General features: G+C 34.6%; 3 protein-coding genes across 7 annotated transcripts in view; 1 reads left to right on the top strand and 2 right to left on the bottom strand.

Moving 5' to 3' along the window:
* LOC127881948 (uncharacterized) overlaps positions 1-24,787 on the bottom strand; it is a 220,875-nt gene that overhangs the window by 24,026 nt on the left and 172,062 nt on the right. The window lies entirely within an intron of this gene.
* LOC127881945 (NEDD8-activating enzyme E1 catalytic subunit-like) lies at positions 4,119-19,639 on the bottom strand. Of its 3 annotated transcripts, none has more exons than XM_052430205.1 (16): positions 19,564-19,639; positions 18,708-18,843; positions 18,362-18,442; positions 17,738-17,820; positions 17,478-17,558; positions 16,864-16,907; positions 14,526-14,590; positions 13,917-14,072; positions 10,970-11,072; positions 10,545-10,658; positions 8,414-8,467; positions 8,018-8,054; positions 7,625-7,706; positions 6,214-6,314; positions 5,392-5,510; positions 4,119-4,766 (listed from the first exon to the last, which is right to left on the bottom strand). In XM_052430205.1, the coding sequence occupies exons 2-16, from the start codon at positions 18,801-18,803 to the stop codon at positions 4,669-4,671; spliced, it is 1,314 nt and encodes a 437-aa protein (XP_052286165.1). In that variant the 5' UTR covers positions 18,804-18,843; positions 19,564-19,639; the 3' UTR covers positions 4,119-4,668. The 3 variants fall into 3 exon arrangements, with proteins under 3 accessions (XP_052286165.1, XP_052286166.1, XP_052286167.1); XM_052430206.1 differs by having other exon boundaries at positions 18,708-18,846; positions 19,564-19,627; XM_052430207.1 differs by lacking the exon at positions 19,564-19,639 and adding an exon at positions 19,021-19,139.
* The window catches only part of LOC127881951 (PRA1 family protein 3-like), a 140,119-nt gene continuing 135,541 nt past the window's right edge, over positions 20,210-24,787 (top strand). For all 3 annotated transcript variants that reach the window (XR_008050349.1, XR_008050348.1, XM_052430215.1), the window contains exons 1-2: positions 20,210-20,396; positions 22,601-22,818. Coding sequence is in view for 1 of the 3 variants with exons in the window: in XM_052430215.1 (XP_052286175.1) it covers positions 20,218-20,396; positions 22,601-22,818 (397 nt within the window). In the remaining 2 variants the exon portion in view is untranslated. The remainder of the gene's footprint in view (positions 20,397-22,600; positions 22,819-24,787) is intronic.

The raw sequence follows: 24,787 nt of genomic DNA on the forward strand, positions 1-24,787 counted from the left end.
AATTAGCGCTGTAAAATGTCAGAAAATTTAGAGTCATTAATAATAGACGAAAACGCGCATGTCCAAAAATCAAGTCACAAAAAATAATTATTTTTACCTAAAAAGGGGGTGTCCAAAAACTTGAGTTATTACGGTTTACCTGTAAAGACACCTCTTGATCAAGCCAACACAAGTTATTTTCTCATACATGTTAAGAATCCAATTAATCATACATGTTAAGATTCCAATTAATCAAATGAAGTAATTTTTCTGAAATGTCTGATAGTTTTCTCACATCCCATCCTCTATGGAACTAGGCATTAATGCTGTATCTGACAGTATGAGCATGCTTCCAGTAATGTAGTATTGGTTACTGCAGTTTGATACGGCCACTTCCTGATGCGTTAAAAATGTACAGTAACTTCATTGAGACTGGCCCCAACTCGAGTAACTTCCTAGAAACAAGCCCCAACTCAATTCACATCAAAGATCTTTGACGACTGTCAACACCATTCACAACTTGTAGTTTTTAGTTGTTGGCTTGCGAACACCTAAGGTTAAGTTTTGCAAGTCTGTCTGCTCTTAACTACGCTAAGAATGATAACCACTGTATCTGCTTGTGCACACTGATTGGCCTGTTTATACTTCACCACTGGTACACTGCAGACAGTGTGTGTATGGAATCAAAGTGTTTAACAGCTTGTGCGACGACATTGGCCAGTTTGTCATTGAAATCTGTACTTATTGGCTGGAATGGCTGCATTCAGGGAAAACGGGGCTTAATGCATGTCAAATAAGTGGTGTCCTGTGCACACTGATTAGCCTGTGCAGTGCGCACAAGCTAATCAAGGACGACACTTTCTGATGTTATGGTGTTTTTCGTTTAAAGAGTCTCTGGTACTGGGATGACAATTAATGCATATGCATTAAGCCCTGTTTTCCCAAAATGAATCTTAAATTATCTTCTTTTAATGATTTGAAAATTATTACTTTTTGAGTAAATATCTAAAGGGACCTTTTCACAGTTTGTCATTAAATGCTTAATATTGATAAATGTAAACATTGGATCTTAAAAGCTCCATTAAAAAAAAAACAACACAAGAATAAAAGAAACAGTTACCCTCAACTGGGCTTGAACCACTGACCCCTGGAATAAAAGTCTATCTTTAGTCCACTCGGCCATCTATGCTCATACAATGAGAGATGTATTTTATACTTTAAGTAAGCAATCCTCATATTATGAAAAAATATCATGATAACAGAACTCGCCAAATTATTAAATAGATTAATTTTGTCAATTTACCAAAACATGAAAAGGTCCCTTCAATGTCTTCAGACTTGCAAATTGAATGAGTTCAATTCACTGTCAGATCTTACATCATGAATAACTTACAGGTGTAGTGGTTGCCTGTTAGCCTAGGGCCAGTAGATTTAAGCCCAGGAAACTCAATTTCAAAAGTTGGGCTAAAAAGAACGGCAACTAGCTTTTTCAAAGCTTGAAACAACTCAATCCAATTAAACATAGAATACAAATTGGTGACTGTGGATCAATTAGACCTAAGAAATGATTCAATTCCGGCTTACAACAAGATGTGATGCATTAAAAGTCTGTCATGTAAGAAAAATTGTTGCTCAATAATATAAAGAAAACAAGACTACATGTATTGCCAATCAAGACAAGTCCCCTACCTCTCCATATTACCATCTATCCATGTTTCAAGTTTAATGAAAAAATATGAAGAACTTTTAAAGTTATCGCAGGATCCACCATTTTCAGCAATATTCCTAGTCTGTTGCCATAGAAACCAGAATTCTTGACGTAGGAAAAAATGAAAGGCTGTGCATAATCTCCATGTTGCCATCTGTCCATGTTTAAAGTTTCATGAAAAAATGTGAAGAACTTCTAAAGTTATTGCAGGATCCAGAAAAGTGTGACAGACTGACAGACACACAGAGTGCGAACCATTAGTAAAGTATTAGATACGCATAACAACACGTTCATCATTCTAGGCTTGTTATTCTTTAGCAAGGCAACCAAACTTTTAAAGATGGTTGCCAGTGCAGCAAGCAATTGCGAAAAATGAGAGACGTTATTAGCGAGGCTGTTTTCGGAGAAAACCCGAGCTATTGTCATAACCAGCTTGTCCAACGTCCGCCGTAGGCGTCGTGCTTAAACCTAAACATTGGCTCTAAAATCAAAGTGCTTCCACCTACAACTTTGAAACAACATATGTAGATGCACCTTGATGAGTTCTACACGCCACACCCATTTTTGGGTCACTAGGTCAAGGTTACTGTGACCTCTAATATCAAACTTTAACATAGGCTCTCAAATCAAAGTGCTTCCACCTACAACTTTGAAACTAAATATGTAGTTGCACCTTGATGAGTTCTACATGCCACACCCATTTTTGGGTCACTAGGTCAAAGGTCAAGGTCACTGTGACCTCTAATATAAAACTTTAACAAAAACCTTAACATTGCTTCTAAAATCAAAGTGCCTTCACCTACAACCTTGAAACTTCATGTGTAGATGCATCTTGAGGAGATCTACACGCCACACCCATTTTGGGTCACTAGGTCAAAGGTCAAGGTCACTGTGACCTCTAAAAAATAAAATAAAAAATTCTGACAAGCTTTCTTGTTTTCTCTAAGTTATCTCTATAACATAAACAGTGCACCCACATCTCGACCTGTGCTTTGAGACACACTTATAAATTTGAATGGGTTGTGTTCATTTCAAACTTGCGATATAAAAAGCTATAACACAATTTTGAAAACTGAGTTGAGTCTAAGATTATGCAATAGGGAACAACTTTAGCGCTTTGATTTTAGGTATAGGTTTAATTGATGTCATCCAGTAACACTATTGTCAAAGACAACAGTGTATTTAACTGGTTTTATTGTTGTTTCAAATGGACATATGATTGCAAGGTAATAATCATGTTTTGTTTAGAAAAAGTAAATGTATAAAAGTTTATTCAGTACTTTTATGCACACTTGCCTGAAGAAAGTTTTTTTTCTTAATTCTACATGATTTTTTATATAAGTAACAATAAAGAGAACATAATGAGTGGGATTCCTAATGTACATTTTGTTTTGGGGTTTTCAACCAACAATTAAGTTTGATTTCACATTCATTCTTATTTGTTTAAATTGATTTTTATGTCCCCCACTATAGTAGTGGGGGACATATTGTTTTTGCCCTGTCTGTCTGTTGGTCTGTCTGTCTGTTTGCGCCAACTTTAACATTTTGCAATAACTTTTGCTATAGTGAAGATAGCAACTTCATATTTTTTTTGCCGAAAATTTGAAGACATGTGCATTACTCAATGGGACTCCCGTGTTTCTGATTAGAACAATGAATTGTCCCCATGGTAAAACAAATGGTCTTTTATGTAAGTGAACGTTGCGGTGATAATTTATAACTACCAAAGCTCTGTTTCTATCGCGAATGTTCTTCGCTTTTTTCAGTTTTAATCACTAAAAATCAAAATGATTGCTGCCTAGCGTAGTCTTGGTAGTCTGATTAGTATCGGATAGGTGCCATAACATCCCATATTTTGGTCAGGCCATAACTAATGTGCATATTTGGATTTCACAAATAGTAAATTATAAAGATGACCTGTTCCTGCAGGACCCATGGCATCACACTTTAAACTATATGTCAAGTAAAGCTTTTAGTATATAGATGTTCTATAAGCGGCAACTGTTATGATTGGAAGTACTTGTCTAGCCAATTACTCGCTGTGCATTATGGGATTTAAGATAAATGTGCCCAAATTATCAAATCAAGAAATGCCCAAGAACCAATTGGTTTACATATTTTTGTATGTCTCATCTGCTACCAATGTAGGGAAGGAAGTTTACTGGATCTACTTCACATTATGTCCTATCAACATGATTCTACCCAAGGGCCTGTAGCTAACATCATCTGTAAATGCAAGACTGTATAAAAATGCTCATGGTCAGGCTTAACGTTTGTGAAACTTACTTGTAGCATTCAAACTACATTGAACGAACATCTGAAATGGCCTTTTAAGTTAAAATTAATTGACATTTGTTTCATATAATTAACATACATGTCTTGAATGCAAAAGCCTTTCTGATATTCTTGTTCTATTTAAGAAGATGAAGGCTTCATATAAATGTTTTTATTTTGTTGGAAAAATGTACATATTTAAAAAATGTTTGCTAAGAACTTCTGTGTACTTGAGAGCAAACTCAAATGCAGTTATATATGCACATATTTAGCAATATTTAACAAAAATTATAATAGTTCCAAGGTGGTATTCACCAAGTTTAAATAGGGCAACGTTTTATTAATGCAAGCTATTTTAACAGGTTTAAATTGATTTTCCGATAAAAAAGCACACCATAAACATGTTAATGCTAATCCCTTGTACACTTAGTAAAGTACAGTATAGTAAAATGTAGTTAACACTTAAATTGCACTGTGCTTCTGGTCCCAGGCCAGCTTCTGGTCCCAGGCCAATGAAAGTTATCCAGGATTCAGGCTCAACAATTTTTTAAGGCAAATTTTGCTATAACATGGTAGCTTTTCCTTTTAAACTTCTTGATAAGAAAATGATGTAGCAAAAAGGAAATTAATAAGTGGTCATTAACAAACTTGGCAAAACTTCAGAGTATATTTTCTGACTCATTTAATGGTTGGTAGTCCATGCTAAGTCACTCCATGTTGGTTCCAAGGCTCAGTTTGAAAGTCAGTGTGAGAGGGGTTGTGGAATCTGCGACATACAACTCCTGACCATTATGGAGACCCAATTCTGAAGTAGAAATCGCATCAGTATAGAAATACCATTAAATTGCATGTATTGTAATTCTACATATAGCATACTGTTTGCCCTCTGAAATGGAATATGTTAATTTTTATTTCGTCTCTATTTACTCTAGGTGCTTAATAGAGCTGTATTTATCATAATTATATCAATTTTGGAAGTCTGGTATTTTCACTGATTTGACATCAGTTTTGAAAAAAAATAATAATAAACTGGTTTTTCACAAAAACCACCATTGTTCCAATTCGTACAATAAAGACAGATTTTTTTGTGTGCCTGGGTTGCCCTCTTCTGGTAAATGACTGATATTTATTTATTCCATTTCTTGGTACACAGGTGTATTTTGTAATAGATTGTTGGCTTGTTAACAATCCATCTTGCCAAGTACAAATAGTGTTGTTTTTTTAAGAGAGCTGATGTATCATTGTAAACTTGTAAACCTTTCAGAAATTCATGCATAGCGTATCTGAAATATTGAGGTGTGCAGGCGAAAAACATGTTTCACAGAATTCACTCTTTGGCTTGGTTTTTCAGAAATATGTTATCGGTTTTGATAAAAGTACCACTTAACAAAGACTTTAGAATACATGTAGTTTCTATACTAAACACGTACCTTGAAGTGTTTTCTTTAGATTTTCCCTTGTCCGTTCTTCAATTGATTTCACAGTCTGCATATACAGTGTCTTGTTTTTACCGCCGATCATCGCTGTGAGACCAGGGGACTTCATCTGACTAAGAAAGAAAATAAGGTTACATACATGTACATCTACAACGGTTAGCAAGTTATTTCAATTGGATACATACATTTTGCCCAGTAAATTGTAGCATGTTTACATGAAATTTAAATCTGTTATCACACAGGTTATGTTTTAATTGACTCATAATAATGATGATATGCACAATTAGTAGTAGGCATTTCTTTCCGACAAACATTTTATAATTCAAGTAAAATTTGTATTAGCCTCTTGGATTATCCAGTAAAATGATTAACCCATTGCATGCTGGGAAATTTGTCGTCTGCTTAAATGTCGTCTGCTGAATTTCTAAAATAAGCATTTTCTTCGATTTTTTTCAAAGAATACTATCAGAATAGCAAACAGTTTGGATCCTGATGAGACGCCACGTTCTGTGGCGTCTCATCTGGATCCAAACTGTTTGCAAAGGCCTTTAAAATTCGGTTCCCGCACTGAAAGGATTAACATTGAGCAATATCAACTTATCAAGCAATCAAATGATTGTGCAATTGAATCAAACCCAGTAAATTAAGTAATGAAGGACTGGAAAAGCCAAGTTTTGAGTGAAATCATATGCATGTCTGTCCTATTAATAATTAATTACATATTTTTAGCTGGATCCAACATCTACCATATAACAACAATACATGAAGTCATACAATGAGCTATACATTTTCACTAACAGGTGTTCAAAGACTTACTATTCCATGCTTTCTGTGAGGAAATTCACCACGTCCTGCAGCTTGTCTGTCTCTGAGAACGTCAGTGTCTTTGGTATTTTACTGCATGCCATACAGTCCTCCTAGGGAGGAAAAATAAACTTAACTATCCAATGTCATGAAAACTTTAGCTAAACTACCCATCTTACTGCACACCAGACAGTCCTCCTGGGTAGGAAAACTAAACTAACCATTGTCATGATAACTCCTTTAGCTTAACTACCCATTTACTGGGAAACTCCATTATATAAACTAACCATTTAAAGGAAAACTCCATCAGCTAAACTACCTATTTACAGCACAATGTCATAAACTAAGCTATCCATTTACAGGAAATTCAATTAGCTAAACTAACCTTTGACAAGAAAACTTAATTAGCTTAACTACCCATTTTCATGAAAACTCCTCTAGCTAAACTACCCATTTAAAGGAAAACTCCACAAGCTAAACTACACATTTACAAGAAAATGTGTCTCTGAAATGTTTCAAGATCACCAGTGTTTATTCTGCCTTAAACCACTAATCCATTTACCAAGAATTTAGTAGCATAAAGGCTTTATAACAGTAGAGCTAGCTTGTTGTCAATATATTAATCGAGAGAACACTTTGTCTAAACAACTTGGGCCATAATTCTTTCATCACAGTGAGGAAAATGAAAAGTATACTTGCTGCTGCATTCTATATAAAAAGCATAAACAAATACACATTTAATAAAAATTGTAATATCAATTTAGTAAAGTGACAAAAAAGGGGTTTCTGGAATTTAAAAATTAACTGTGCACTATCAAACAAAAGTACTTAAATACTTCCTAGTATGGTCTTAGGTAGTAAAATGGGCTTTATTTCACTTAATACTTGTTTTGTTTGTAAAATATACATGTTTACTATTTATGTTCAAAAGCTCTCGGTACAAATAGAGTGTAAACATAGCAAACTTAATTGATTTTGCACAGAGGAATGACACACAATCACATGTATAGAACTAATACAATTTATTTTATGATTAATAGAAAAGAATTCTTAAGTTTTGGTGGTCTGGAACTTTACAACTTTGTCCAAACATTTTGATACATAGAAAACGCCAAAATCCATTTTTCTACGCATGCGCTTTACAAGGTTAATATTAAAAATCAGTTAACTTGGCCTTATTAACTGGTATGAGTGCATCATTATATCTGTTTGCATCCTTGTAGTTACCAGACAAATGAAGCTGCAATTTGGGCATCACTGTAATAAAATTTCAAGGATGCTACTTAATGACTGCTGTAACTTTCAGAATGGTATGTCAAAGATTTAATTGATATTCCAACTTTAATGAGGATCACACTCTATGCCATATTTTCTGTTGAGACAGTAATATCAGTGTTGCAAAATTGCTGTTTTGAGAACCAACCTTCTTTTCTGCCTCAAATGTATAGGTGTAGATGCCTTCTGTATCATTGAAGTTCATATAATTGTTCAGAGGAAGACTGCAACTGTGTAAACATATCAGGTATATATTACAAAGTATAAGATAAGCAGAGCTTTGCATCTGTATACCAAGTGTAACTCTTCTTGCACATAATTCCGATTTACGGTACTCCTTAAATCCATCGATTCTCACCTGGTTAAATCCATACCATCATGACATTTGTGTAAAATAAAATTCCCAACAAAATCAATGTAAAATTAATTAAAAACAAATATTTATTCAATACCAATCACCATTTAATAATCAAAACATTTTAACAATGAATGAATGAAGTTGCATTTTAATTTATTTTTTAGCTTTTGAATGACTTTTTACCTGGTAGCCAACTTGAAGACTTCTGTTGCACAAGTGGCTGTGAGCAAACAAAGATGTAGTTGTTGTTAGTGATTCATATAAGATAATATGCATATATATGTTTTACTTGAGATAAAAGATTGTTTAAAACAACATGCAACATTATGGTTTCTGATTACACATTTAAGTGTAAAAGTTTAAGTTCATATTAATCTTTCAATCTTTACACACAATTTTTGCCAAATGTAATCATAGCCAAACTTTTCAATGAAATCAAGTTTAGTTTCTACAACACTTAAAATATTAAACAGTATTTTAAAGAATTGAAGATAAGACTGAAACAGACAGATACCAATAACCAGTTACATGTAATGTGAATTTAAAGGGACTCGGAATAACCCAAGTATCGATTCTCACCTGCAATCACTGCATTTGTTGAGGCCACTGCTGGAATAATCCTTTTTACGACCCCTGAAAGCAAACAAGAAATTAAGTTACATACCGTGTATTTAACTTGTGGAACTGTAAATGCTAAATGAACATTAAATATTAAGGAGTTTTAACTACCATTTTATAATAAAACAAGACTTATAACAACAGGGTCAAAGGTTCTAGGTTGCTCATCTGAAAACCAAAGCAACTGAACTTCTTTTGTGACGTTTGTATAATAACTGTTATTTCTGACCTAGCTTCATCCTTGAAACAATTGTTGAACTTGACTGAGATATCTTAAGAACAAATGTTACGATGAGGCTAAAACCTTCGTGACTTCTAAAGTGTTTACAAGGTTTCACAAAAGCAATTTCAGTCCCCTTGTAGCCAAGTTTTCCAAAGGACTAGAACCAGAACCATTTTCAAGTGGCCCAGATATAATTAGAATAAATGGGCTGAGTACGTTTATGAATAATGGAAACAAGACTTGAAATTGTTTACATGCTTTTTCTTAAATTTGACATAGTGACCTAATTTTTTTACACTACATGGTCCAGTTTAGAACTATGCTGAGCTATTGAAAGGCCAAATGTTCTGACCACATTTCATGCAGATTGAGCGATAAATGTTGCCACTAGAGAATTCACAAGGTAATTGTTGACAATGCCAAACGTACAGGTGATTGCAAAAGCCCAGGTAAGCTTAAAATGGTTATAGCTTATCTACATTGTAAACTGGTTGGTAGTATTCAGCTAGCAGCATGCACAGATCACATAAATAAGCTTAATCCACATTTGATTTTCACTTTAGCAAGCAAATATAATAGTACTTTTTGTTCTTTAAACAAGAGCTGCATTTTTTAAACACAATGCCCCCTACTGCGCTTTGCAGTCCCACACCAGCTATTTTAGAGAAAACAAGGCCCATAACTGAGCCAAAAATAAACAGACCGGAAAGAAATTCACACTTCATCTGTAAGTCATGTAAGTAGACTCGCATACAAAAAATTAGCTCAATATCTGAAAACCTTACATAAAAAAACCTGGAAAACAGATATTGTAGGGAAAATGTCAAAGTCCAAAGGCCATTACTTCCCCAAAAAGCAATCAACTGTAACAAATTTCAAACTTCATCTGTAGGTCATTTAGGTAGACTCACATACCAAATTTCAGCTTAATATCTGAAAGTGTTGCATAAAAAACCTCCGGAAAACGGTTATTATAACGAACATTTCTGACTTCAAGGCCCATAACTCAGCCAAAAATCAATGAACCAGAAAAATTCACTCTTCAACTGTAGGTAGTGTAGGTAGACTCAAATACCAAAAATCAGCTCAATATCGTTAAGTGTTTGTAAAAAGCATCCGGAAAATTATTATAGAGACAAAACTTAAGTCCAAAGCCCATAACTTTGCCAAAAATCAATGGACCAGAACCAATTTCACACTTCATCTGTAGGTCATGTAGGAAGACTCACATACCAAAAATCAGCTTAATATCTGAAAGCGTTGCGTACGAAACCTCCGGAAAACGATTATTATAGAGAACATTTTAAGGCCCATAAGTTCGCCAAACAGTAATGGACTGGAATGAATTTTAAACTTCATCTGTAGGTCATGTTTGTAGACTCATCAAAAATCAGCTCATTATCTGAAAGCATTCATTAGGAAAACTCCAGAAAACCCTTATTACATGTATAGAGAAAATTTATATATCCACTTTTGTCTCAAATCTCGGCGCCTTTTTCTTTCTTTTAATAGAAGCTCCTTTCTTAGATAATATCGCTTTAAAAATATAACTGCCCTTGTCAAAAATAGACATTGTACCTGCCAAATGAAACATAAGTTATCTCCCTTTATAGCTTATTGCTTCACGTAGAAAAATTTAGATCAGTCCAAGGCCCATATCTTCAAAAATCAACTGAATGGAACAAATTTTACACTTCATCTGTAGGTCATGTAGGTTGATATACATACCAAAAATCAGCTCAATATCTCCAGAAAACAGAATGCTGGAAAGACAGACTGTTATATATCACCCTACCAGTGGCATAAAAAGCCATGTCCACAAGTTATATTACATAACTGTTTAATAGGAAAACAAAACGATAAACATACCTTGTGTGAGCCTATAAGTGATACCGGGAATATTGTACTCTTTGGCCCTATCTTGAGATTTCTCCAATATCCACTGGATATGCAGGGGGTCATCCCCATCTATCGGCACACCCTCTGTCAAACAAACACATAGCCAAGTGTAACCATGTCAAAGATCGTCACCAGTGGATAAGGTAACAAAATAATTCCATAAAATCATAAAATGTAGTAGACCTTCTTCTCTTCTCTTAAATAATATATGATATGGATACATTGTAACTACATATGGGATATAAATTTGTATTGTTACGCCTTTGTTTGATAAAGACTTTATAAATCCATACTTAATTCTCAGAAGAAAATACCCTGATAAGGATGCCCATATATTTAAGTGCCTTTGCAAATGTTCCACTTTATCAAGAAATTAACTATATATTGTAGATTACCTCCAAAGGGATCTTCCTTTGGCCACAGCAATATTCGCACATATTCAATACAATGTTCAGGAAGACGGGGTGTGTGTGCAATTGTACATAATGGAAAATTCACCTGAAATCAGACAAAAATATTTACTTGTATTTGGTATATGATCTTATTTTAAAGTCTCTATAACGCTCAAAATCAACAAAAATTTCGTAAAATAAAATTAAAAACTAAACAATCAGTGTTCCTTATAGCAATAGCCTCAATTTCAACGCTAGATGTGGTATGATTACATAGATATTTGCAGATACAAAATGCTCGTTTTTGTTTATTTGTGGACACAATAAATTCCACGCAAATTTCCTGCGAATATATCTATTCATACTGTAATAGATTTGTCGGGATGGCGAGTTGTGTTTGTTCTGTGTAGGGATTATAATAATAAACGTAAGACGGTTCAGGATAATGTTACTATATTTCTTCTTGTTCGATCACCAGACAAAACAACTATAACGTAAAAATATATGTTAGGTTCAATGTTTCTTTTAATTTGTGTTATGGTTACTTTTTGTTTCTTATGTTAAGTTTGAGGTTCTTATTTTTACTAGATGTTGTAGATTCAGAGTTGGAAATTTGAATGCTCCCGCCTTCTGACGCTCGCCTTTTTATAGACAGTATCAACCAATCGGGTTGCACATTACAAAATCCGGACCAATGAAAACAATTGTTACAAGTGACATTGGAGTTCTAAAATGAATACTTCAGAGAAAAATTAGCTTCTGATGCAAAACTACAATTTATTACCATTTACAATGTGGCGTTCATTTGATATTTAGAAATAACAATATTTAATAAATAAAATGGCACCACATATGGTTTTAATAGACAAAAATATGATATCAAACGCCGGTTTCCAAAATAGACAATGACAGCTTCCAATCAAGATGGCGGATGCAAATTACAATTGACAAGGAAGTTGAGTTTGATAAAATGAGAAAACTACATTAAATGCATTTACAAAAATAACCACATTTAGCCATCAGGCTAAAACAACTACATATTAAATTAATAAAGGGTGGCCTTTCAGACTTATGCTTATATAACTCATATAAGCCAAAACTTCAATCGCAGCATATTAACAAGAAACCGTCGGAGAAGGGTGATGCTCCCCAAAGGTTTTTTTGTCACAATATTGCACTATTTATTCAGATAAAAGGAAACGTCTTGAGGGCACAGTAGTTGGGGGGACAAGTATTTTTTTATAGAAAATTTCAAAGGGCCATAACTCTGTGAAAAATCATCCGACAAGAACCCGCTGATAATATGCACATCTCCTCTTGGTAGTGAAGCTCCCCATAAAGTTTCATTGAATTCCGGTAATTAGTTGCTGAGAAATAGCCCGGACAAGAATTGCACTATATATACAGTTAATGGAAAATTTCAAAAATTTCAAAGGTCCATAACTCTGTGAAAAATCATCCGACCAGAACCCGCTGATAATATGCACATCTCCTCTTGGTAGTGAAGCTTCCAATAAAGTTTCATTGAATTCCAGTCATTCAGCCAAGAATTGCACTATATGTACAGTTAATGGAAAATTTCAAAAATTTCAAAGGTCCATAACTCTGTGAAAAATCATCCGACCAGAACCCCCTGATAATATGCACATCTCCTCTTGGTAGTGAAGCTTCCAATAAAGTTTCATTGAATTCCAGTCATTAGTTGCTGAGAAATAGCCCGGACAAAAATTGCACTATATGAACAGTTAATGGAAAATTTCAAAGGGCCATAACTCTGTGAAAAATCATCCGACCAGAACCCGCTGATAATATGCACATCTCCTCTTGGTAGTGAAGCTTCCCATAAAGTTTCATTGAATTCAGGTCATTAGTTGCTGAGAAATAGCCTGGACAAAAATTGTGCACGGACGGACACACGGACGGAAGGACGGACGGACAGACGAAGCGGCGACTATATGCTCCCCCCAAAATAAATTTTGGGGGAGCATAATAAATGCATTGCCACAGTAATGAAATCACATTTCACAATATTGGTTAGTGACATAACAGTTATATAAATATATTGAATATATTCATTGAACATTTTAACTTGAGCAAATGCTAAGTAACATACAATAAGAATAAATATCATAACATTATTCATTTGACAACTACTAAGTAAAAATACAATATGAGATAAATATTAGAAATAATTAGATGTTGAGAGTTATAGCTATATAAAGTCCTGTAACAACTAAATTGTTACAATACAACACAAGAATACTAAAATGGTACCATGTTAAAACCATAATAAAAACGAGCATTTTGTATCCACAAACATCTATTTTACCAGGCCACATCTGGCGTTGAAATTTCGGCAATTGCCATAAGGAACAATGATTTGTAATTATTTAGCTTTATTTTAAAAAATATTGTACGAAATTTTCGTTGATTTTGAGTAGTAATGTTACTTTAATGGTACAACCAAATTTGCCCATTAAAACTGCTAATTTACAATTATTTTGATTTAATAAACAAACAGACTTGCTTCTGAAAATGACAACACCTCTACAATTCTTAAATCATTTTTTACTTTACAAAACAATACTTTAATCTTTAAAAAAAAAGCCAATTGCCTGAAATTTTGACTCATCAGATCAATGCAAGAGCATGCCAAAATGCAGTGAGCAATATTTCAATTGAGAAAATAGAATAATTCAATATTTATTTCAATATAAATTACTTCAGAAAAAATCCTTTACCAAACAAATGTTTTATTTACCATAACTGTACACTAAATAGATCAATCCCTTTATTGTCCATGATTATGTGTCCAAGAAATGATTTAATTATCCAACCATGTGATTTATAAATGTAATCAGAAAAGTAAATATGTCAACTTGACCCATGATATTGACAAACTCTACCAGTCAATACCTGTGGTGGGTACAGGGTCTCTACCATTCAATACCTGTGGTGGGTACAGGTCCAGTGTGCACTCGATGCACGCCGTCATACCTGGCAGTATGACGCGCGCGTTGCCTTTGAAGCCCTCTGTCCCTCCATCCACCATCGGCACCACACTGGACTGGTCAAGCTGCCCATCCTCGTACAGTAGCATGCTCACCTGGAAAACAGGGGTCATAGTGGTTAAGTGAAGATATGGTACAAATAGGAAGCCACAGGTTCAATCCCTAGTCCAGTAGCATTCTCAAAATATCTCTCCTAAATCACCAATTTGAGCACTGAATTTAACCAGGGTACAGAGCCAAAAGTGTTTCAATGTGATTGTAAGCTTTAAAGCTCAGGAAGTGCTCCTAAGATCTTGTCTTGAGTCATCATTAACTGTTTCTACCCAGGTACCCGACCTGAGTGTGTCGCAATAAGTTTTTACGCTCTGGGAGCATTCTTAAGACACATTGGTACTGGTTCTACCAAGGTAACAGACTCATGTGTCTTTATATGTCTTACACTTATGCACTCCATAAGCGTTCTTTAGATATATTATTTATATTAATGTTAGAAAAGAAATAAGGACACACACAATACTTAAAATTTACAGAAAAAAAAGAGGTCATACCAACATGCCATTTATCCATCTTCTGGCCACTATTGAATCCAAACCACACACTATGATGTGAAAGCCTAAAATCAAATTGAGTTAAGCATCATTAAATATTGATTCATACAGTTACTGGTAAAAACACATTTTGAAATATGTTGTTCAATACAATATATATTCTTATTATAAACTTAATGTTATAAACAATATGATTATCACAAGAAGTGGAAACATTGAAAGTTTTGTTTACAGCAACAAGTGTTATTTGTCAACATATGAAGGTACACATGTATACCATTGCACCAGAAATATAAATGTAACGAGAGTGCCAAAATGTCACAAGATACGCCTGTTTGAAGGTTTGATATCATAAACTAATGGACTAGGGTAAAAGACATAATGGTGATTGTTTTAAACGCACTAAGTGACCCTGTGACCTATTTTTGACCCGGCATGACCCATATTCAAACTTGACCTAGATATCATTTAGACACAACTTCTGACCAAATTTGATGAAGATTGTATGAAAACTACTTCAATTAGAGAGCAGACACCATACTTAATCCTTGAAATGCACTAAGTGACCCTGTGACCTAGTTTTTGACCCAGAATGACCCATATTCGAACTTGACCTAGATATCATCTAGACACAACTTCTGACCAAATTTGGTTAAGATCCTATGAAAACTACTTCAATTAGAGAGCGGACACCATGCTAAATGCTTGAAATGCACTAAGTGACCTCGTGACCTAGTTTTTTACCTGGCATGACCCATATTTTAACTTAACATAGATATCATTTAGACACAACTTCTGACCAAATTTGGTGAAGATTGGATGAAAACTACTTCAATTAGAGAGCGGACACCATGCTTAATCCTTGAAATGCACTAAGTGACCCCATGACCTAGTTTTTGACCTGGCATGACCCATATTCGAACCTGACCTAAATATTGTCTAGATACAACTTCTAACCAAGTTTGGTGAAGATCGGATGAAAACTACTTAAATTAAAGAGCAGACACCATGCTAAATACTTGAAATGCACAAAGTGACCGCGTGACCTAGGTTTTGACCCAGCATGACCCATATTGGAACTTTACCTAGATATTGTCTAGACACAACTTCTGACCAAGTTTGGTGAAGATCAGATGAAAACTATTTGAATTAGAGAGCGGACACCATGCTAATCCTTTAAATGCACTAAGTGACCCCATGACCTAGTTTTTGACCCGGCATGACCCATATTCGAACTTGACCTAGATATTGTCTAGATACAACTTCTGACCAAGTTTAGTGAAGATTGGATGAAAACTATTTGAATTAGAGAGCGGACACTGCTGTGGACGCCGCCCACCCGCCAAGGGTAAAACTATATGTATAATACGTCCCGTTTTCAACGGGCATATATTCAAGAGAATAAATAATATCGATAATAAGTATACATTTTCACACAAAATGCAAGATGCTGCATTCAATAAACACATATGCAACCTTTAGAAGCCTATCAGTATTGATTCATAGGCTGATTGGAATCAGTCCTAGACCAAATGTGTCTTGTTCTGAGAAAACTGGGCTTACGTCATGTGCGTAAAGTGTCGTCCCAGATTAGCCTGTGCAGTCCGCACAGGCTAATCAGGGACGACACTTTCCGCTTAAACTAGATTTTCGATAAAAAGGGACTTCCTGCAAACGAAAAATACCATTAAAGCAAAGTGTCGTCCCTGATTAGCCTGTGAGGACTGCACAGGCTAATCTGGGACGACACTTTACGCACATGAATTAAGCCCAGTTTTCTCAGAACAAGACACAAATGTAGGTCTGTTTGAAAGTCAGTATAAGGTAAGGTGATGTGGGTGTGTTGATAGTGTTCAGAGACATCATCCATGTAAGTATCCAAGCTTTGTAAGAAGCATTATTGAACGAAACTGGTTTCACCAATAAATTAGACCTTCAGTATTAGTCTCATCTCAATAGTAGGTAAATGATAAGTTCAAAATTATTGGGTGTGTTGATGGTGTTCATAGACATCATCCGTGCAAGTATCAACCCTTTGTAGGGCATGTACATTTGTGTACTGATGGTTGAGAAAACAAGTCATTTAGGTTCACCTTGTTTTGCACCTACGTACATACAACTGGCCAATCGCTTCATGCCTCCTGGCATCAGAAGATGACAAACAGCCACAAAACTTCTAATCATGGAAATAACAATTAAACATGTTTGTACTCGTTGTCAAATGCTGTTTATTAATTAATTCTTTTGAAAACCATTTAACACCATATGAATAACATATGCTTATGGAAAAAAGTTTCACCCTAAAACCATGTAAACAAATACAAAAGTGCCCACTTACCTTTATAAAAGGATTCATCATAGTCCTGTATTTTGGCATAATGTCTATACACGGTTAAAGACCTATACAAGGAGTGTTGTTGTTTATATTAATATGACTTGACATGTGAGCAAATTAAATGACTTAGTTATAATCTGGTTAATATGTTTGTGAAGTTTGAAAAGATTCTTTCCTCTCTCAGCAATATTTTTTTAGTTACCCACGACAAAAGTTCAAAACAAAAAGTGGTTCATATAAAAAGGGGTCATTACTCCAGTTATGTAAAAAACCTGCAAACCAAAATCTAGAATCGCGCAAGTTCACATGTATGTATAGTTTCAGCCCTCTAGCTGCAATCTTTTTGGACTCAAGCTTTCACAAAATTAGTTTTTATAATTATTTGCTTAAAAGGGTCTATAAATGGTTATGTTGAAATATCATAATCAAAATAGGGAGATGTGCCAGTTCACCTAATGAGTAATATGTTTTAAAAGTTTCATCTCTTTAGAACCAATACTTTTTTATTTAAGCATGACACAAAAAGTGGGATATTAAAGGAAGAAGTGACATACTATTCTACTGGTATATGCCATCCCCTCATAAAGTGGTGACATACAAACTGTTTCCAAGGATACGGTTTCACTTTTGTGCCAGGAATTCTAGCGTTAACAAATTCAGCAGCAACCTCTGCTTTAGCCCGACCAACATCTTTTGGTCTACAAATGGCAAACATATATACGATAATTTTAAAACAATAAAGGTCATACGCTGTTCTAGAATCATAGCATCATTTCTAAGACTAGCAACAGTTCAAACTTGTTAGATAATGATTTTAAAGAACTTCAACATGATAAATAAGTACTTATTCAAAGTTAAAAGTATTAATATAACTTACCGAAAAAGAAATTGTCTGTTTAGATTTGATACATCTATGGTGTCCATGTCTATGATGTCAATGTTTCTAAACCCTAGGAGAGCCTGAAAAAAACAGACAGACAAAGAAGTACGAACATAAAAATACAAGCATGTAAGCCCGCTATAGAGGTGGTTGGTGAAGGGAGCTCTGACCCCCTCTACTGGCATGACAACCCTGGCAGAAATGCCTCTGCCATAGCAAGCACTTACACTTATATAAAGAGCATTTCTTTAAATAAATGAGAAGTAACTTCAATGGTGTTGGGCATTTTATGAGGACCTTTAACCAGGTTGCTTTAATGGTGGAAAATATGTTTCTAAAAGAAGAAACTATAAATGTATGCATACTTAAAGTAAAAGTTATAACAGAGAGTTTAATTGTCTTGGATTTATGACTTTTATTATTTCACTATAAGCCAATATTGCCACCATAAGTGCATAATTATATGCAGTTTATTAAAACAGTAATTATTTTTCCAAGCATTCAAGGAGGCTTTTGTAAAGTACTCTTAATTACCTTAAAAAGTATAAAAGCCTGCTCACAATACAAGTTAAGATCATCTGATGAATTAAGTTATTGCCACAAAATTCAAGAAAATGTTACCAAGTCTTTGAGAAGTTCACATCCTAGACCTCCAGCTCCAATTATAAGCAACTTGCATGTTTCTTGTAGAAAACCAAGTGTCTAGAAATGACAATAAAATAAAATGATTTAATGATCAGTATACACATGATATTTAATATTTCTGTCTTGGTTACAAAAGATGAAGCTGCATTTAACATTTGTATATCATAGCCACATAGGTATATTTGTAATGTTTGTTAAACTTTTATAAAACACACATCATTTACGAATTTTAAAAGAAGTTTTAATAGAAGGTAATTTAATATAGTAATGAAACCTCACACCAGTAAATGTAAATATAACCAAGTTGTAAAAATGCTCATACTTCAGCACTTGGTTCAAAGTCTGGATGAGCGAATGGTCCAGTCCTCTCCAGGAACTTCTGCACATGACACCATTTCCCCGTCCAGTCAGTAGTCATTGTGAACAGAATGTCATGCAGTTTTGTTGAAATGGTACTGCTACTAAGTAAAAACCAATGAAGAACAATAAACAGGTACATGTATAAATAAGGCAAACATGGAAATTAAAATATGCTTATAAATAAGTAAATCATATTAATTAATGTAACATCATTTTTGCTATCATATTAAAAAAAAATTATGATTATAGTTCAGTCATCGGTTTTGGTTGGTCACCTGTTCCGGTTGATCCTAGAAATTTTAAGGGTGAGCTCTTTTCAAGAAGAAGAATGTTTTTCACATATTTGAGAAGTCAAGCTCAATTTTTCACAATTTAAAGAAGTTCCCGACTTAAATTTTCACAATTTTAAAATGTTACAACTGATGTTTTTCACAATGTTCATAACCACAACTCACTTTTTCACAAAACAACGGGACCAAGCCCACTTAGTCTTAATAGCAAAGACAGGGGAAAAAACTGAAATTACATAATATCAATCATACTCTAAGTGAACCAACACTTTTAAAAATCTGATATATTTTTTTAAATATTAAAAAGCATATTTTATGAACGATCTACCAAATATAGACCTTTATATGCTTCAGAATCATAAATGTGTATGTATTTGATACGAACACTATTGATGACGAAATTTATATAAAAGGGAAATAAGACAACATATCGGAATTAAAATCACTCATCAACTAATATTATAAATGTTTCGAAATTCTACCGTAAAAACATGTAACAAATGTAACATCGTAAAAAATCTTGTTTACCACAGTTGATAGATAAATATTTTACAGTATAAGTAAGTACAATATACAATGAGGTTACATTGCACTTAATCGGGACGCCCACTTAATCATTGTCGAGTGTTGTCAACTCGTACCTAAGTCAACTCGCACGTTTTTGGGGGGAGTGAGTTGACTTCAAAAAGTGCGAGTTGACAAAAAAACGTGCAGGTTGACTACCGTGCGAGTTGACTTAGGTACGAGTTGACCGGCACCTATTGTAGATAAAATACAAAAATAGTGCATATTTCGACACAGTACCTTCTCTCTTCTGATTTAAAACCCATTTATCGATCGCAGTTGTGATATGGTTATTTTCTGAAAACTATGCTTGTCTGCAACATTTTTGTTAAATTCGTTTGACATTTAAACGGTTCGGAGAACGTTTATTGAAGTCAAGTGTGCTTTCGTCGCAATCTCACTACCGAAACCCTTTTTTCGAGGGTGCTTGCTTTCGGGGGTATGGAATTTTATTGGAACTTACATTCAATATGGTTGGTGTTTCAATTTTCGAAAGAATGCGTTTTCATCTTTACAATTTTTCTAAACTTGCGCAATTTTCAAAAATAGCCGGACAATTGCCTTGGTCGTTTCTGAATGGTAATTGGATTTAGTGTAAACTAACCTCAAATGGAAAAGATGGCGGATGTTCAGTTGGCACCTTTAAGAACCATCGGGGATTTCTTATTGGAATCTGCACGCTTTCAGATCCCAAACATCAAAGACCCAGAAAAATGGGCCAATCGAGTGCTGAACAATCTACTTTACTATCAAACCAACTATTTCCTAACAGCGATAATAGCATTTTTAATCATAGGGTAAATTTACCTGTTTTCGGATACCTCTTTTTTTCGGAATCACTATGTCAATATTCGTGCATAAGCTTATTCGCGGTCATAATTTTAGTTAACGGGTTGTTAATAAACCATTAGATCATCTTTTATTTTACGCATCTGGTGTGCAGAAAGCATCATAACTAATCACGACTCGAACTGACAATTATTTTCCAATTTAAACCACATTTAGCATAATAAGTTGCATCATGACATATTTAATAAAAGATGTAATTCATTAAGTGAAATTAATGAAGAGGATAAATGGCACTCAGTGCTCCAGCTAGGCTTTGAAAAGGGCAGGGGGGGAGGCTATTTTGTCAAAAGGGCACTTTGGACGTGCAGTATTTTGTCAAAAGGGCACTTTCAAGCGGGCAGGCATAGCTTGAATGCTCCCTGTTGCATATTAATGTTTATGTTATTATAATAGAATACATTAATCCCATTATTATTGCAGCATGCAAATAAAATGTCTACATAAATAAATTAATTACAATCATGAATGTAATATGAGATGTATAAATTATTGTAGGTCAAACAAGAAATATCTTTAAAAAAGATATACGGCGTAAATAGTTTAATGAATGAGATCAAGGATAGCGAATGTCTTTTTCTGTGCAGTTCTTAGCTGCATCACACGCAGTACGGGATGTTACGGGGAGTTTTCGCGGCTTATTTTACATTATAACATATTGCTGGTCATAAACCTATAGATACAAAACAGAAAACCACAAGAAGAATGGAAGTGAAATTTAAACATATGAGTCAACCGGCCACACGAGAAGTATCCGTATTTATAGGCGCGTTCTTCGAACAAACCTGTTTTAGTGGTTTGTCGGGCATTGCTATTTGATTCGATTATTAACAGTATCAATTATCATCGTGCTAATGCTTAAAGTGATATTATGGGCATTTTGCACTGTTGAATTGAGCTGAAAAGAATTAACAGGTCAAAATAGTTAGTTAAAATGTGGTTACTGATTAATTATCTGCAACTCACCTTGCTACCAGTTGTTTATAAAAATATATTTTATATTCGATATTCTTACGTGACCCACCCAGTCCTGTAAGCTGAAATGATCCGTAAAACAATTTCGTGTCTTTGTGTCGTATGAACAAATCTGCACTAAAACTAAATTTAGGTTCAACTCGTAAACGCATGATCAGTTGTCAAACGAAAGTACGGTTGATATTCAAATGCATTATTTTTCTCTTTCTGGTATATTGTTTTAGTATGATGATGCAGCATTAATTAATATAAGTGTATATGAAGTAGAAACATCAAAAATAATCAACGGTTGCGATAGACACCTATAAACTGTTACATGCTCATAATATCACTTTAGTACATTAGGCAATATGGACGAATAATTATTGTTAAATTTATCAACAATAATATTTATCATTGTATTGTTGAAAACACATTAAGAATCTATTATTTACATACTATAATTATATTGCTGAATATCTTCATTTAACATATTTCTGGTCTAAAGAAAATTCCAGGTCACCTAGTTCACGGATAGCGTCTTTATTATATAACGATTATTTTACTGGCCGCCAACTCCGGTGATGACCTGTATATAAACTCTGAACTCGCGGGTTGAAATGCAATGCTTTAAAGTGAGGCCTCGCTTCCATTGCTCTTTATACTTTTACATGTTAACATGTTGACAGGAATAAGGAAGTAAGAACTAAATATGAGAACATAGCCTTTTAAGTATAAACGCTCTTGCGCTGGTAATACTCTGAAAATAAAAGGTGTACGCACAAACTGTATTGATGTCGAGAATTGAGTGTAAAACTGTTCTATCTATTAAGCCTTTTCATTCGAGATAAAATTGTTTCATGCAGTATCACAGTGTTACAAAGACGCGGATATGTTTCCAATGTTTTGGTGTTATACTCAAATCAGCCAATGGAATAAATGAAGTGTATTCATTCGTACCTAGCCGCGGGAAATTTTATTGGACACTTACAAAGGTCAGGCTAAGGTGAAAAGCTGGCTTATGCAGCTTACGCCGAAAATTTTTTTTTTTAAATTTATTTATTTAAAACGCAGGACGGGGCCTTGGAAGGGCAGGGCAGGGTGCCTTCCATTAAGCCTAGCTGGAGCACTGCGACTCTTGGCTGTTATTTAAGCAATTATATATGCTATCAAATTGAATGTGTTGCATATTGCATTACAGAATTATTCACCCAGTCAAGATGGTGTGTGGGTTTGTAGCTATTTCGGTGGCGTTTGGAGGGTTTGTGTATTGCACAAGTTCTCAGTGGAAGGCAAGAAGGTTCAAGCGAGACCATCCAATCATAAGTGTGATTGTCATCCTCCTCGCCGGTTACCTGTTAGTGTATATGGTCGGAGCTGTTATTGTTTTCATGTTTGGGATTGCCTTCCCATTGCTGTGTAAGTTGATTTAAGCAGAACCTTTAAGAAATGATTTTATTTATAAATTATTTTATGTTAGTGTTTGCAATTGCCAAATTCCATGGTTCGAGCTGTTATTTTGGTGAAACTTGGCAATATTTTAAGTAGTAAATTCTTGAGGTTTTACATACATGCAAACAGATTTATTAGATAAAGTTTTTGCTCATAAAGTATACATGTACTGCATTTCTTTGTCTGCATATCATGTACAACTAAATGTTACTTATTTTCTTTTATATGATTAAGACATTAAATTAGTCAAAATATACACTTTTTGTGCATTAATCTTTTAATGCCAATAAATTAACGTTTGTTTAGTTGGTTCATTTTTAACCAGGTTTTCCAAAGGAAAAAACTGGTTATTAGATTGGCGAATGTCGGCGGGCGGGCAGAACAAGCTTGTCCGGGCCCTAACTTTGTCGTTTATAGTGAGATTTTAAAATCATTTGGCACGTTTGTTCACCATCATTAGACTGTGTGTCGCGTGAGGAATTACGTCGATATCTCCAAGGTCAAGGTCACACTGGGTTCAAAGGTAAAAAATGGCCATAAATGAGCTTGTACGGGCCATAACTGTCATTCATTGTGAGATTTTAAAATCATTTAGCACATTTGTTCACCATCATTGGACGGTGTGTCGCACGAAAGAATTACGTCAATATCTCCAAGGTCAAGGTTGCCACAACTAAAAATATTTTTATTTGGAAACAAAGGGGGATAATTATAAGCAATCAGTTCAGTTTGAGTTGTTTCCCATTATCAGACTTTTTTTTCAAATTGAAAACCTGGTTTTGTGAAAATTTTGTCCCTTGTTTAATCTAAAATACTTAATGAAATTTGCACGTCAATAATTATAACATTGTCTGTGGGTACATGCTTTCAATGCATTGTCAAAAGTGACCTTGCCAATGACAGCCAACAATTCACACACATTTATTGAAAACACAGGTTTTACATGGCATACATGTACAGTGAAGATAAGAACAAAGGGAGTTGAAGCTATGAGAGTGTAACACAATTATCCCTTTGCTGTTAAAAAGTGTTGCATACAAATGATCATGATGAATAAACATGTCCTTGAATAAATCTCGTTTTTTTCACGATTTTGGAATGGGGTCAAGTCCCTTTGGATTGGGATAATTAGCAGCGTTTTGACTAAAATTGGGAAATTAGTTGTTGTTGTTCTGCTTAAAAATGCTTGAAAATTATTACTATAAGTGTTTTCAGTATTATATTTACTAAGGTTGAACTTTTATGGATGGGAGATGAACAAAATATTTAGATCTTAAAAAAAAAGATTTTTTTTTATTTTGGAAACCTTCGATTGGGAATGTTTAACTCCCATTTGTGAAAAATATATGTACTTTTTAGCGAGGCTGTTTTCGGAGAAAACACAAGCTATTGTCATAGCCAGCTCGTCCGACGTCCGCCGCAGGCGTCGTGCTAAAACCTTAACATTGGCTCTAAAATCAAAGTGCTTCCACCTACAACTTTGAAACTTCATATGTAGATGCACCTTGATGCGTTCCACACGCCACACCCATTTTTGGGTCACTAGGTCAAGGTCACTGTGACCTCTAATATCAAACTTTAACATAGGCTCTAAAATCAAAGTGCTTCCACCTACAACTTTGAAACTTCATATGTAGTTGCACCTTGATGAGTTCTACATGCCACACCCATTTTTGGGTCACTAGGTCAAAGGTCAAGGTCACTGTGACCTCTAATATAAAACTTTAACAAAAACCTTAACATTGCCTCTTAAATCAAAATGCTTCCACCTACAACTTTGAAACTTCATATGTAGATGCACCTTGATGAGTTCTACACGCCACACCCATTTTGGGTCACAAGGTCAAAGGTCAAGGTCACTGTGACCTCTTAAAAAAAAAAAAAAAATCTGACAAGCTTTCGCAGCCGAGTGTAGCACCCGTTATGCAGTGCTTTT

The sequence above is a fragment of the Dreissena polymorpha genome, chromosome 5 (genome assembly GCF_020536995.1).
Source record: "Dreissena polymorpha isolate Duluth1 chromosome 5, UMN_Dpol_1.0, whole genome shotgun sequence".
NCBI classification, from domain to species: domain Eukaryota; kingdom Metazoa; phylum Mollusca; class Bivalvia; order Myida; family Dreissenidae; genus Dreissena; species Dreissena polymorpha.